The 14,812-nt window shown below is 43.2% G+C and overlaps 1 protein-coding gene across 1 annotated transcript in view; it reads left to right on the top strand.

Annotated features, from left to right (window-relative positions):
* Positions 1-14,812, top strand: part of pch2 (pachytene checkpoint 2 protein) — a 39,681-nt gene that overhangs the window by 7,998 nt on the left and 16,871 nt on the right. The window contains exons 4-6 of the mRNA XM_050195713.3: positions 3,566-3,656; positions 5,083-5,219; positions 7,544-7,630. Of these exons, the coding sequence (XP_050051670.1) occupies positions 3,566-3,656; positions 5,083-5,219; positions 7,544-7,630 (315 nt within the window). The remainder of the gene's footprint in view (positions 1-3,565; positions 3,657-5,082; positions 5,220-7,543; positions 7,631-14,812) is intronic.

Here is a 14,812-nt window from a genome sequence, read left to right as displayed (position 1 = left end):
CGAGTAAATACGGTACATCTCTCTTGCTGTGGTGTGAAGTAAAACAAAAGTACGCAGACATTCAGTTTGCGTGTTTTATTATTTCTCTAAGCTTTCATTCGTCTATTCAAGCAACACTTTACACAAATAACAGATGTTGCCTTGAATAAATCTCGAAGTCATGTGTCACCACGAACCCGTCGTGGTTGCTCAGTGGCTATGGCGTTGGGCTGCTGAGCACGAGGTCGCGGGATCGAATCCCGGCCACAGCGGCCGCATTTCGATGGGGGCGAAATGCGAAAACACCCGTGTACTTAGATTTAGGTGCACGTTAAAGAACCCCAGGTGGTCGAAATTTCCGGAGTCCTCCACGACGGCGTGCCTCATAATCAGAAAGTGGTTTTGGCATGTAAAACCCCATAATAAAAAAAAAAAATGTGTCACCACGAGCGACATCACAGTGCAAACATGTGTATGTAGGCGCACTAGCACATGTACGTCATCCTCCGGCTTGGAGCGTGGTAGCCGCGAGCGAAAGGGAAAACGGCGTTCGGATTGAAATTTCAGACCTTTTCGTGGTGCGTAGCGATGTAATTCTAAGGCGTGCATGTCTGCACCAACAATGATACAGTAAGCTTTTAGCCACAACAAAGTTTTAAAGGGCCCCTCGCCAGGTCTGGCCATGTTGAGCTGACAAGCACCGTGCATACAATGCACGCTAATGTTCGTGTCTGCTAAGTATTACATTGCTACGTGCTGCGGAAAGAGCTTAAATTTCAAACCGAATGCCGTTTGCCCTTCTCCTCGTGGGCCCTGCGCTCCAAGCCAGAGGGATGACGTATACGTGCTAGCGCACCTATGTACATGTCTTTGCTGTGACATCGCTCTTAGTAACTCATAACTTAGGAATTATTCAAGGCAACATCTGTTATTTGTGTAATCTGTTGCATCGGTAGACGAATTAAGTTTTAGAGAAATAATAAAACACACAAACCAAATGTCTGTGTGTATTTGTTTCACTTTGCACCACAGCAAGAGAGACGTACTTCCGTTTTGTCTGCTTGTTCCCACGTCGTGCAGTCATACGCGCAGATACCAAAACTATGCCATTTTCTACCATGTTCCAGCGCGCGATGACATTCTGTGATCCGCTTGTGTTTGCCTCAGTGTTCGTGTAGCACGGACTTATATCACTAGTCCGGTGTTCTCGTGCACTGTGTGAAATGAGACAAACACAACAGCTCGCATGCGACACCGTCAGTGGAAGTGCGCTGTGCAGCAAAAAAGCGAGGGAGAAAAGAAACTTATGCGTCACACATAAGTTTGCACTACGCATACGTTTGCCCTGACAAATGGGTGACGCAATCCTCGAGGTTTGGTATGGAAGAATGCAGGGAAGTAATTTCGCTTGCGGTGGCTAGGTGGGACAAATGGAGAGAGTAGAGAGTTTTAGAATAGGGGCCCCAAAGAAATAGCGTCGAAGCCACTGCGCATGCGTGAGACGCAAACTGCCTTTGGGTTTTGCGTTGGGAACGCTATTTCACCGATTTAGCGGGAGCCCAAATAGCGGTCCTAAAAGCTTTGCGTCAACCAACATGGCGGCACCCATCGAAGCGACGACTCTAACCTAGCACCAAACTGGGTTTGATTCGCGGTAACGTGTGAAGTTCGCAAGCTAGGAGAAGTGACTGCGGTTATCGCTTTCTCTCAACTAGCGTGTGTTATGTAGATTGATCCATTAGACGCCGCTGATTCCGAATTCGAGTGCGGATTTTATGGCTCGTAGGCCTAACACGGCTAAGCTTGGCTGGTGAAGGCACGTAAAGTTGGGTTTGTTGCTCAAAACTAAGCGCAACTAATTGTTTGCTGCTTGAAGAATAACCTCTAAATTGTAATTAAATGCGAATACACGCAAGTCAAAATTACTATTCCTATCATAAAATGGTATATTTTATTTAATTATTTCTAATAGCTTTTCTTAGACGCCGTAGTGGCGCTGTCAGCGCAAGACGCTATCTGCAAACGCAAAGCCTTATTCTAAAGCTCTTCACTCCTGCGTGCCCCAACGCTAACACCCGCAAAGCTCTTTGGGGCCCCAAAATATTGGGGCCCCTATTCTAAAACTCTCTAGTCTCTCTTGGTAGTGGCGCTCGCTTCCTGACATCATGGGTTCGCAGCACTGAAATATTTCCATCTCGGCTATTGTTGAATCAATTTGAAAAACTGAACGCTCCTTAGAGGGCACATATCAACTTCCAGCGTATAACCAAAATTTGCTATGGGGCCTGGTGAGGGGCCTTTTAAGGCAGAATGAGTGCACAAAAGGAACTGATGAGACAACCAAGCCTCAGTTGTCTTGACCAATGTAGCGAAAACTGGTAAAGACAACTCGTAATATGCCAAAAGTAGTTGATTGATGAATATTTATTTTGGGGACAGAACTTATAATGACCATATGATGCTGTAGCCTTCATTATTTCTGACTTGTCAAAAAATTTAAGTGTTCAGCTGCTGTTGCCATCCTTCTCAGGCATGTCATGTACATATGCTCAAAGTAGCACAAGTGTATGTGGCAGTAGTTACCTCTAAAGCACAGTAACAATGATAAATATGCTAGTGGCGATGTGCTATAACATTATAAATGCAGCCTGATTTATGGTCGCATGAAAAACGCGGGATTTGCAGCATTTTCTTGAAATATTCTGGCATTCGAATGCTTGACTTGGCAATATGCATGCATGCTGTTCAAGTCATCGTAGACTGCACTCATTATTGAAATTATTTTTATATTTACATCTGCAGAGTAAGAACCAGAACATTAGTTTTATAATTTCTTATTAAGATCTTATAATTGCTTTTACCAATAATTGCCTCTTTGAAATAGGTTGTGAATGTTCTGGAAGCTGCAAGTATGTTGAGAGAAGAAAGTGCATGATCAGTATTATGTTACTCATGTGAATGTTGCTTTGAAAATGATACTGCACTGTAAGTTGAGTATAAAAAACATTCATTTAGTACTGTTAATAAATGTGGAGGCTGTCAGTGTGGTATCCACAACTGCTGTTTAATTGTTTAATGCATGCCTTCTGCCCAGTTCAACCCTTCCAACAGATATCGGCACAGTTGTCACAAGTCCTCCTCAGTTATGAATTTTTCTTTCTTGTCCAGTGGCATTAAGTATGGTAGGCAGTGGAGAGTCACTACACTAGATTCTATGAAAGTTCATTTATGGACAAAATATGCCTTGTTTAGTGATATGCAAATCACAAAGCAGCAAGTGATAATTTTATGATAGCACTGGTATCCTTAAGCAAACACAGAACTAATGTAGCTTCTGCACATTGTGTACAACCTTTAACAGTAACGCGCTTTCTCAGTTTTCAAGTGTACATTTTGGTGTGACATTTTAAAATAATTTAGGGCTCTCCACTATAATATACGTGTTAATTTTTTTTGTGCTTTTTTAGAGTACAGTATTCTTAACTCTGTGATTTATATTATTCTATGTTAACCAATAATTTGAGTGACAGTGTTTCAAGCTGTTGTACATCATGATAAAAGTGTTGTACTGGTACTGCTTAACCAGTTGCTGAGCTATTCATCCACGGCCCTGCTGTTTGCTGATAAGAAAGTGGACCCTAACATCATATCGTGGAACAAGGTTGTGCTTTTGCATGGTGAGGTTGGTTTTACAAGGCATTGCTTGTGTCATTGCTCATATTTGTGCTGTTATTGCAAGCTAATGAGACGTGTCAGTAAAAACTGACTGCAGTAGTTTAATTCAGTGGCACTCGCAGTAAACATGCAGTCAATGGCAAAAGTAACATTTGGCACAGTGGCTTGTTGTGCTTTCATTGCCTAATTTACCAAATGTCACCTGTTGTTAACCAGCTTCATTGTGGTTTTCGCAGGTTAGACTCCATGTTGCACTTAATTTTGTGTGTGTTGCTGTGTTTGCTCATGGTGGAAATGACAAAGCACCTTCGAGCACTTTTATTATTATTATTGTATGTATTTTGTAGCAGTTAACTATGATGCTCCTGTGAGCATGTAACATTCCACTAAGACTTTCTAGTTGGCTTTATTATTTCTGGCTTTCCATTGCTTATGAAAACCCACCGTGGTTGCTCAGTGGCTATGGTGTTGGGCTGCTTAGCACGAGGTTGCGGGATTGAATCCCGGCCATGGTGGCCGCATTTCGATGGGGGCGAAATGCGAAAACACCTGTGTACTTAGATTTAGGTGCACGTTAAAGAACCCCAGGTGGTTGAAATTTCCGGAGTCCTCTACTACGGCGTGCCTCATAATCAGAAAGTGGTTTTGGCACGTAAAGTCCCATAATTTAATTTTAATTGCTTATGAAAAGCTCTACGACATTATATGACAAATCAATTTTATGGTTTTGAACGAGAAGAAAGGCGGTTAACCAAGGGGCCAGATTTTTATTAATCATATCATTAGAAGCCAATTAACAAAGACAGCAAGGACAACAGAGGGGGAAATTACTTGTGCTTACAAATTGAATTAAAGAAATTATAAATTAATGGCAATGAAAGTGGATGAAAAATACAACTTGCCGTAACATTGATGCCTTCAGGTAGCATGTGCGGGCTTATTGACCAGTTACCTTCACCCAGAAAGATCACATACTCGTGACGCCTGCGGCAGCAAGGATGTTCCACATCTGCTGCCAAGGTTTGCGAGTGGTGGTGCTGGCTAACACTCCCAAGATTAGTTCTAGTAATAACAGGCAAATACCTAAAAAAGTGGATGGGGAACTGGCACCGCAGTAGCTCAATTAGATAGAGCATCGCACGTATAATGCGAAGACGTGGGATCATTCGCCACCTGCGGAAAGTTCTTTTTCATCCACTTTCATTGCCATTAATTTATCGTTTCTTTAATTCAGTTAGTAAGTACAAGTAATTTCCCTTGCGTTGTCCTTGGTGTCTTCGTTTGTTAGCTTCTCATGATACGTTTTATGGTGTTGGGATCATAACTAGCAGCAGCATTTATGTAATGAAATGGATGTTATCTTATTTCCTACCTTCATGATTTGTCTGTCAGTGGTATGTTGTCACTTTTACTTATTCTTTTTTTCAGGACCCCCTGGTACAGGGAAAACCTCCTTGTGCAAGGCCCTTGCACAGAAACTTACCATTAGGATGCGCTCTCGTTTCACCCAAGGACAACTTTTAGAAATCAACAGCCACAGTCTTTTCTCCAAGTGGTTCTCAGAGGTGCGAAATTTAAACTTAACTTGTACTTAAATGTGTACAGATGAATTTATGAGGCCTAGCCGTAAGTGTAGGTTGTATTTTAGTGTTTCGTTAGGGTCAGGTTTTGGCCTGAGTAATGTAAAGAGGTCAAACTTGCAACTGCAACACTTAGGATATAAGGACACCAAAAGGGACAGGTACAACAAGCAGGTTACAACTAACTTCCCAGTAAAACTTGAAGCAGTGCACAGAAGATGAAGACAATAATAGAAAACAAACACAACAGGATGAGCGCTGTTATTTGTTGCTAACTGGTTATTGTTGCTAACAAGCTGTTGCTAACTTCCCAGAATCCACATCCTGTTAGGTATGGAATGCGCTAGTCGCAATGAACAGTGGCTGAAATTTTAAATGCAGGTGATAGAGGGGTGTCATTTTAATTGTTCCAGATGTTAAGCTGTACTGTTGTGCTGCTGCGCCACTGGAAATTTTATAAGACATGAACTCAGTGTGAGAAAGAGTTAAAGTGGATGTGTTGCAGTGGCATAGGTAAAGCAGTTTCCAACTTCATGAAGGTCTTGCCAGGTACTTGATTTTCAAGCATGGTGTGAGCATGCAAAATGTATAGCCAAGTGCAGTCTTATAAGGGTGCACACAGCATACAGCAGTGGTAAAGGCAGAGCCTTTGCTCTGTCATTACCGTATACAGTAGAACCTCGTTGATACGTTCCCGTTACGTATGTTTTTTCCGCGCCAATGTTCGCAATCAAGAACAAAAAAAATTACCCAATAGAGTTACGCTCATTTTTACCGGTTCATATGTTCCCTGAAAACACGGATTTTTCGGCACCAACGTTCAGTACGTCGCCAAACTGTGATCGTATGATACGTTTTCCGGCCTCTAGATCCCACGTAAACAAGAAAATGCGCGAGGCGTGCGCGATCGACAACAGTATATAGCTGCCCACCGCAGCAACCTCACCGCAATACTCGCCCGCCCGTCTCATGTGAAAGCGCCGGCGCACTCAGCCTCTCGTTTAGGTACCAGCAAATCTTCTCCGGGGTCGTTGCATGTGGCATTCACAGCTATCACCGCTAGTCATAATGCGTTAGGCATCTTTGCCTATCTGTTTCACAGCGCGTGGTGCCGTTGGAAGCGTAGCGCACGGGTTTAATAGGCGGTAACCGAAACACGCCGCCGTACCCTGCTGCAGACGGCGATCTTATAAATTTTCCGGCCGCTGGATCCCATGTGAACAAGAAAAGGCGCGAGGCGCATGCGATCGAGAACAGTATATAGCCGCCCGTCTCATGTGAAAACGACAGTGCGCACAGTTTAATTCGATATGAGCAAATCACCTGGGTCGTCGCACGCCGCATTCACAGCTATTGCCGCCAAACCTACTGCGATAAGCATCTTCACCTATCTGTTTTAAAGGACGTGGTGCGTAGTGCCATTGGTAGCGTACTGCACGCTTTTAGTAGGTGATGATCAAAACGCGCCGCCGTTCCGTGCTGCAGGCGGCGCGATGTGGGCATCTTGTTTCGCTTCCGCGGCTTCCGGCGTCGTCCACTAGCTCGATTTCGTTTCAGTTTCCTGTCACCCCCTTAAAATACCATGCAAAAAGAAAACAACAATGTGCGTCTCGGGCCGCCGGAGCACCATCAGCTCGACGCGCGTCGACATCTCGTGCCGCAACGATCTGCGCAAAGCTCTGCGTTGTGTAGATGTCAGCAGTAGTTTAGTCTGTAAAACTTTTTAGTTACTTCGGATTGTACATTTTCCCAATTAGAATGTTTATTTTTCTTTAGTTTTTTTTTCCCGAAACATATAAACGATGTTCTACTGCAATTACTGAGGTTAAATGTTAGGGGCGCTTTCTTGACAAAAGGTACAATTGAGGAAAGATTTGCTTGCTCACTTTAAAGCAATTTAGGCTGCACTGTGTCATTGATATGGAATTGGATCAGGCTCTCTGCCACAAACTTGCATATTCTCTTTTATGCTGCATACATAGCACATCTACACATAACCATAAACCAACAAACCTTGTGTGAAATTTATGGCGATGAAAAATTACAGATTATTGCCTGCACGGTATGGAAAAAACTCCAAAAAAGGCAGGTGCTGTTTTGAAAAGATTTGTAATTTTAGACCAACAGTTGGCTGTGAAACAACCCCTTTGGTAGAAACTTGCCTACTGGAGCAAATGACCTGTAACTGCATCTTTATGTCTGATTTACACTTGCTGTTTCACAGTTCACCGTGGACTGCTATGCTCTAATGTCAGCTTTCATGAAAAGCACAACAAGCCCCTTATGTCCCTCTTGTCACTGCTTTTCAGAGTGGAAAACTAGTAATGAAGCTCTTTCAGAAGATACAAGCCCTTATTGACGATGGAAGCACCCTTGTGTTTGTTCTCATTGACGAAGTAGGTACCTCATGCATACTCGCTAAGCTGTTCATAAACTTCACTTACCACAGGGGTTGAAATTGAAAACTGTAGTAAGCCTTGTTTTTACCTCCTCGTAGCTGTAAGGAAATTGCATTGTTAAAGGGAAGCTGAAGAGTCTGTCAAATTCAATAAGACGCTCATATACGGATGCGGGAACCTTATAAAGCATGTAGGTAAAATTTGGGTTTTTTTTTTTCAATTAGGAGCGACGTAATCGTCGGTTGAAATTGCGCTGTAGCTCCGCCCCCCGTCGAATGCCGCGCGCTGCTGCTGACGCTGACGATGCGAGCGCAGACCGGAAATCGCGGTGTTGTGACATCAACTCTAGTGTTTCGTTCCTTCGCAGCGTCCGCGACCGTGCCTGACCGCGCTTGTTTCTGTGTGCGTGCCATCGTAATCTGCTTCGATCGACCATGCATTCCTTTGTTGGTGGGTCTGCGTGTATGTAGAGTGGTAGTCAACGTGCGTGGTAGTCAACGTGCGTGGTAGTCAACGTGAGTGGTAATCAACGTGAGTGGTAGTCAACGTGGTAGTCAACAGATGGTCACTACACGTACTGCATGTACCGGGAAGCTTTTCACGCGTTTAAACCGTCTTTGTAGATTGCCGACAGCTTTGAACAGCGCACAAATGCCGACGATCGCATCCCCGCTTACGTTCCACGAGGAGGCATGCAGGAATACAACACTACAGTTGTTTGACTGGAAACGAGCTCACTAGATCGGCGAAAGATTGGCGAGATCACTAGGTCGCTTTGCAAAAAACATACTCACCAAAGAGCATTCCCAACACGAGGAGATCCCAAGACTTTGCTTTCGTTCGCGTCGAAAGCACTGCTCGCACCAGCATCGTTTGCTTCTTCGAGAGGCCGGCTCTTCGCAATCGGCTCGTACATGTAAGGAGTAACGCCGAACTCCTCAGAAAAACGCAGTCTCTCTAAATTCTCCATTACCGTCTCAGAAAAACAGCACCAAACTACCTGGCACCGCGCTTCATGTGTAGCGGCAGCAGTCGGTTACTAGTGTTGACGTCACGAAGCGCCCGACCAATCACAGGCGAAAACGAGACCCGCGAGCTGGGCGTGTCCGCTGCTGCACTTTTCGTCGAAATAAAATATATTTGCGCTTTCTTTCGCTCAATTTCGATAAGATATTCGAATTCGGAGGGTTGAAAACCATTATGTACAGATGTTCACCCATTTTTTCTGGAAAACCTTTCAGCTTCTCTTTAATACTAGTAACCTTATCAGCACTGTTGAATTGATAAATTGGTGTCTTGTTACAAGTGGCACCATTAGTGTGAAGATTAAAGATGATGTGAACCTTTACCAAAGATTTCTAGCAATAGGTTGGAGGAAATCTGATACACAGGATGAAAATATTAAAAAAGTGACATTGCTCACATTTCCCCACTGTTCTTAACCCTTTGAGGGTCGATGTTTTTCGCCATATGCGACCACCCAGGGTCGATTTCTTTTATTGCAGATTCCAATTCTTCTTAGGGACTTATTTCGAAAAAAATTTACCGCAATTTTTCTAGGGTGACTGTAAAGTGAGAAAAAAATATTTTGCGTTGGTATATATGTACTCTTCATTCATGAATAATAATAATAAAAAAGGAACTAAACTTATAAGGATTATAAATTTGATGCATTTTTATACACATAGTTCAAGGCCTTAAGAATGCACACACAAGAATATTTCGCAAGACTCAAATGTTCCTGCTCTTACACTAATATGTACATCCATAGCGCAATCAAACTGCGTAGGTGCGCGCACTCAAGAAATCTGTGTGGTTCTGTGCCCATCAAAAAAGCACAACATGTGACAAACTTCCGCTAATCTTAATCTTATCCAGAGGCAATTAATTTTCGCGAGTGTCAAAAAAAAAAAGCAACAGAAATGATGCACGGTGGGATCCTTCCTATGCGCACCCCTGTGAGCACTAAACAAGCAAGAAAGAGGCGGTTGCCCTTTGAGCAATTAGTAACACGTTAGCCATCAGTTTTGCAAGCGCAAGAAATCAACCGACACCGCCCGTGGAATCAAACCCAAACCGCCGCCCGCCCGCACACGCACCAATGCACCAGCGGTAGTATATAGAGGCGCCAGAGCAAACTAGCTCTGAAACAAACCATGCAACGAAAACAAAGAGAGGGAGGCGCGCGAAAAAAATTCCCTGTATTCCCACATAGTGGCAGCACATGACAGAAAAGAAAAAGTTAGGAAATTGGCGTGCTCTTTAAACGTACAGACGGCGCCGTAAATATACTGCATCGACCATTTTGGGACTTGTTTGTGGCGCCGTATATTTACGTCATTGACCCTCAAAGGCTTAACCCTTTATTGACGAATGTTTTCTACTGGCAACATACCAGAAATTTTTTTTTTTTTTTTGCCGAGTTTCGCTATTGAGTATGAACTTTATGCCTAAATGTCTTTGGCCAACACTGAATGACAAGCAGCAAGCATTATTTGTTGGTTTAGAGAAGGAACACAGGACGAGGTAGAAGTTTGGCATGTGACTCGCTTTCTTGTGAAAGCACGGTCAGAGGAGAGAGATTGATGCAAGATCTCCGGCTGCAGTAGTGTCACACACTTGATGTAAATTAAATGTGTGCCTATGATTCACATATGACGAGAGCTCTCCATACAAATTCCAAAAGAAGCCATAGGTGGCTTGGGGTGAAGCCCACTTCCAAAATAAAATTGAATTACGGGGTCCTACGTGCCAAAACCACTTTCTGATTATGAGACACGCCGTAGTGGAGGACTCTGGAAATTTTGACCACTTGGGGTTCTTTAACGTGCACCTAAATCAAAGCACACAGGCGTTTTTGCATTTCACCCCCATCGAAATGCGGCCGCCGTGGCCAGGATTCTATCCCGCGACCTTGTGCTCGGCAGCCCAACACCATAGCCACTGAGCAAACACGGCGGGTATCCACTTCCAATTATCTGTCTGAGGTTTCCCCCTTATTGCTGAAAGAGTTTCCACAAAATATTTTTTTTCTTTCATGGATTATGCTTATTCCCTATGTGTTTTGCACATTTATATAGAAATTAAACATTTTTTTTGTGTGTGTTTATATGTGCCATCATTAAAGAGTTACTGGTTCACATGTGGAAGGGCAGAATTTGTTCACTGAAGCCATATTTTTTAAATTGTCCGGTGCTACCTTTACTCCATTAATTTATTCCCTAGGTATCTCCATATGAGTTTCTAAGCTTTTTTTCTCCCAACATCAAGGCAGCTTAGTTGGCACGAAAATGAATGTAACTTTGCACTTGGTATGGGTAGTGACACAGAGTTCATCAATTTTCATCTCACCAGATTTCAGAAAATGTACAGTGCACAGCTGCAGTAAACAAAAATCTTCAGTACGAAAGTGGCCTCATCACATGTAATTTCTGTTGCTGGGAAACTATTACAGGTGTAGATACTGTAACGACTCCAATCAAATTGGGGCCTTCTGTTTGAAAGCATTTGCAGTAAATTATCTTTTAAAAACCCTGATGAACTGAATTATCTGATAGCTGAACAGTTCAAGAGTTTCTTTGTTTTGTCTCAGATTCAGTGTATAGACAGTTAAAAAAAGCCTTTGAGTGATGCTCCTTATTCTTATGTATGGGAAACACTGGAGCGCTCTCAATATGTAACTACGTACTGCACCAAGATGAATGAAATTTGTTGCATTTTTAAAGAAAAAAGGTAATTATGATGACTTTTGGAAAGGGAATTTTTTTGTTCAAATGCTTGGAATGTCTTAAAAAGGACAAAAATGGCAGAATTTCAGGAAATTCAAAATATCACTTTATAAGTTCCGTTGTTATGCAACAAAAATAGGTACTATCACAGCTGTGTAAACTGCACCTTATAGAAAATTTAAAGGTCAACTGTAACAAAATTTCAATTTGGCTAAATTTATTATTTATTCTTATTATTATTCAAAAATACCCCAAAGGCCCTCATTACGAGGGTATTACATGGGGGGGGGGCATACACGGGTACTGGTCATAGTTTGTACATCATAATAAAAAACGAGAATGTAACAAAAGTAATAATACAGTGAAACATAGGTAATATGTAAGATAATTAAGTCACAATTATTACAGAGAAAACATTAGTGCATAATAGGAGAACATAAGAACATTGATTATAAATGATACTATTGAAGCAATCTTGACAGAGCTACAGGGCTGGTAATTGTCTAATTTTCTGATTAACAGCCTCTAAATACACCTAAGCAGATGACACAGCCGTCTGGTGGAATGCGGATATGACTCAAATCACCGACCAAGACCTCCGAGTTTTTCGGCATGCCACAGCTACTGCCTGATCGCAGTGGTTGTAGGGTTTGGGTGCCATGGTCTTGGAGTTGAGCATCACACAGAGGGTCATGCTCTTGCCTTTGCTGCCGATGCGTCTTGAAACGGGTAGCTGGCCTACGCTACCAGGGCGTCACACAGAGGCTAAGCTTGCATATGCCGTCGTGCAATCTTTCTTGACAAGAATTGCTAACTTGTTGATGAGTACGAGGTCGAGAGGTTATAGGAACGAACAGGGGTTTTATTTACGCAGGTACAGTACGCGAAACTCATTTACAGAGAAAGTCATTCTCATACTGACCGAAGCACAGATCACAGTACATATCAAAATCTTAGCCCGCACCTATATTGTTTTGGCAAGGCACATTAAATCATTCTGAAGGAGCGCACCTGCTAGCACGAAAGATGGCTCCTTAAATCACATCCATCTTCCCAAGGTCGCTTGTTAGGAAAACAGATGACCTTGTCTTGGCCAGTCTGAATGGCCGAACTGTTCACAGCATCCCTCCCATGATGTCATGCCATGCCATGCTGCTACACTCAACCTGTGATGTTGCACCTTTGCTTTCGCATATGACGCAATGACAAGGTAATCGGGAAGCAGCAGTTGACACTGTTCTCATGGTTGGACGTTGGCTCCTTGCAGCAACTAGCTGAGCCAGGTCCTGATGGTCGTTATCCGTTTCACAGAATAGGGAAGTTGCAGAAACCACGAACGGACGTTAACCTCCTGCGTTGACCTGCTGTTGTCTAGGTGTAAAAGCTGGAATGCTGGTCTTGTCAGCAGTCCCATGCTGCAAACCATCTGACACTCTCTCTCTCCATATATATACAGTTGAACCTCGCTACAACGAAACTGACGGGGCGCGCGAAAAATTTCGTTAAAGCGAAATTTCGTTGAGGCGAAAACAGCCCAAAAACACTGTCAGGTTGGACCACATAGTCCCAAAACATCATTTATTTCCAAAGAAGTCGGTCAGCTTCTTCTGCTTCTTTTTTTTTGCCACGAGTGCAGTGGCGCGGCTTTCGCACTCGGTGAACAGTTGCATCGCGACGTCGTCATCGTGAGCACCGAAAAATCTGCGGATCACATCAAAAGCATCCATCACTTTTATTGCAGGTGGTGGCGCTAAGTCCTCCGCGTCGCTGTCATCATCCGATGATGCGTCGTTGTGGCGAACGCCCTCAATTATAGCTTCGTCACTCAGCTCCTCGTGAGCTAGCACTTCACTGTCAACAGCGATGTAGTCGCCGATGTGAACATCGGCCGGCACATCTCCGGAGTCCTGAAGGGCTGCCCATGCCGCATTGGCCTCTGTGGAGGGTGGAGCAATTGTACTGCAGCCTTCCTCGTCCGACGTGGAGTTCGCTGCCAGTTGAGCATCGGAGTGAAAGCCGGCGTGCACAAAACAGTTGTAGATGATACTGCGACTGGTTGCCGTCCACGCTGCTGAGACCATCTGTACAGCCATGTACAAATCCACTTCGATTGCCCGACCGGTGTCGATGTTTAACACCAGCCGCTGAATCAGTCGCTGTCGATAAGCGCTTTTAACGCTATTGATGATACCTTGATCCAGCGGCTGGATTAAAGCCGTGCAATTCGGCGGGAAGAATCTTACTTCCACGCTTTGAAGCTGAACGTCTTCAACGTTATGCGCTGAGCAATTGTCGATGAGCAAACAAACCTTACGTTTCTTTGCCGTCATGTCACGGTAACGCGCGGAAACGCGCCCCAAAAATGGTTCGTTGTGATGAGAAATTTGTTCCATTACTTTGTATAGCGAGCTGACGGGGAATTGGAAATATTTCGTTGAAGCGAAAATTTCGTTGAAGCGACGTTCGTTGTAGCGGGGTTCGACTGTATTGCGAATTACTATTACAACGTGAAAGAGGCTGGAAATTCCTCTTTTAGTTATTTTTATGTTTAACAGACAGACTTATTTATCACACATGGTGAACCATGGGGGCCCGAAATATTATCTTAATTTGCATTTATTTCCTAAATGATATAAAATTTCAAGATGATGTAGGGACAAAGCCAATGAGTGCCTAATAAAAGTCCCTGATCCTGCCCATTAGCAGCAGTACAGCATACTTAAAGAAAGCACATTTCCTAAAAAAATTGTATATAATTAGACAAAGAATTGTACTTGGTGTTTAAGTCTACAGCACGAATGTATCGCTAGTTAGTGTAATAGTATTGTTGAGGTTATACACAACAAAGTACAGTCAACATAAATGACTTGCAATATTCACAAGAAAAAAAGGACAGCAGATGCATGCGATCTTGGAGAACTACAACCCAATTTCCAGTGAAGCTGTTTCTTTCGAGCATTGCAATAGATGCTTCAGTTCCCTGTAAGTGTATTGCATACTTTAAAAAGTTACTCGTATATGACTGTTCCGTTTGAAATCTTGCCCGCATGTAATGTTTTGGAGCGCTTGTTGGGAATCTTTAAAAAGCTAGTAATTCATAAACACCCATGTTACTTCGCCAGAACATTTACAATGGTGTCCTCCCTCCATCCACCCAATTTTCACTAGATTTGATATCGGTTGAGTTCACACTTCCCAGGGCAACGAAATAAATTCCACTTTGTTCGTTAAACACATTCTTAGAGCTCTGGATTGCTTGAATGCATAATTTACTGCAAATGTCATAATTAGTCGCCTGACATTGAAGCTTGCCTACATATTGCGCGTAATGCACCCGCTATTTTCACCAAATATAAGTAAAGTATCTTGTTTAGCTCACCAAAGGCATCAGGAACGTCTTATGCACATGAAAATAGGGAGAAAGAACAATGGCTCAGTAACTATTTGCAAC

This window comes from Dermacentor andersoni, chromosome 1 (genome assembly GCF_023375885.2).
Source record: "Dermacentor andersoni chromosome 1, qqDerAnde1_hic_scaffold, whole genome shotgun sequence".
NCBI classification, from domain to species: Eukaryota; Metazoa; Arthropoda; class Arachnida; order Ixodida; family Ixodidae; genus Dermacentor; species Dermacentor andersoni.
Note: the sequence above shows the minus strand (reverse complement) of the source record. Positions and strands in the feature narration are given on the sequence as shown.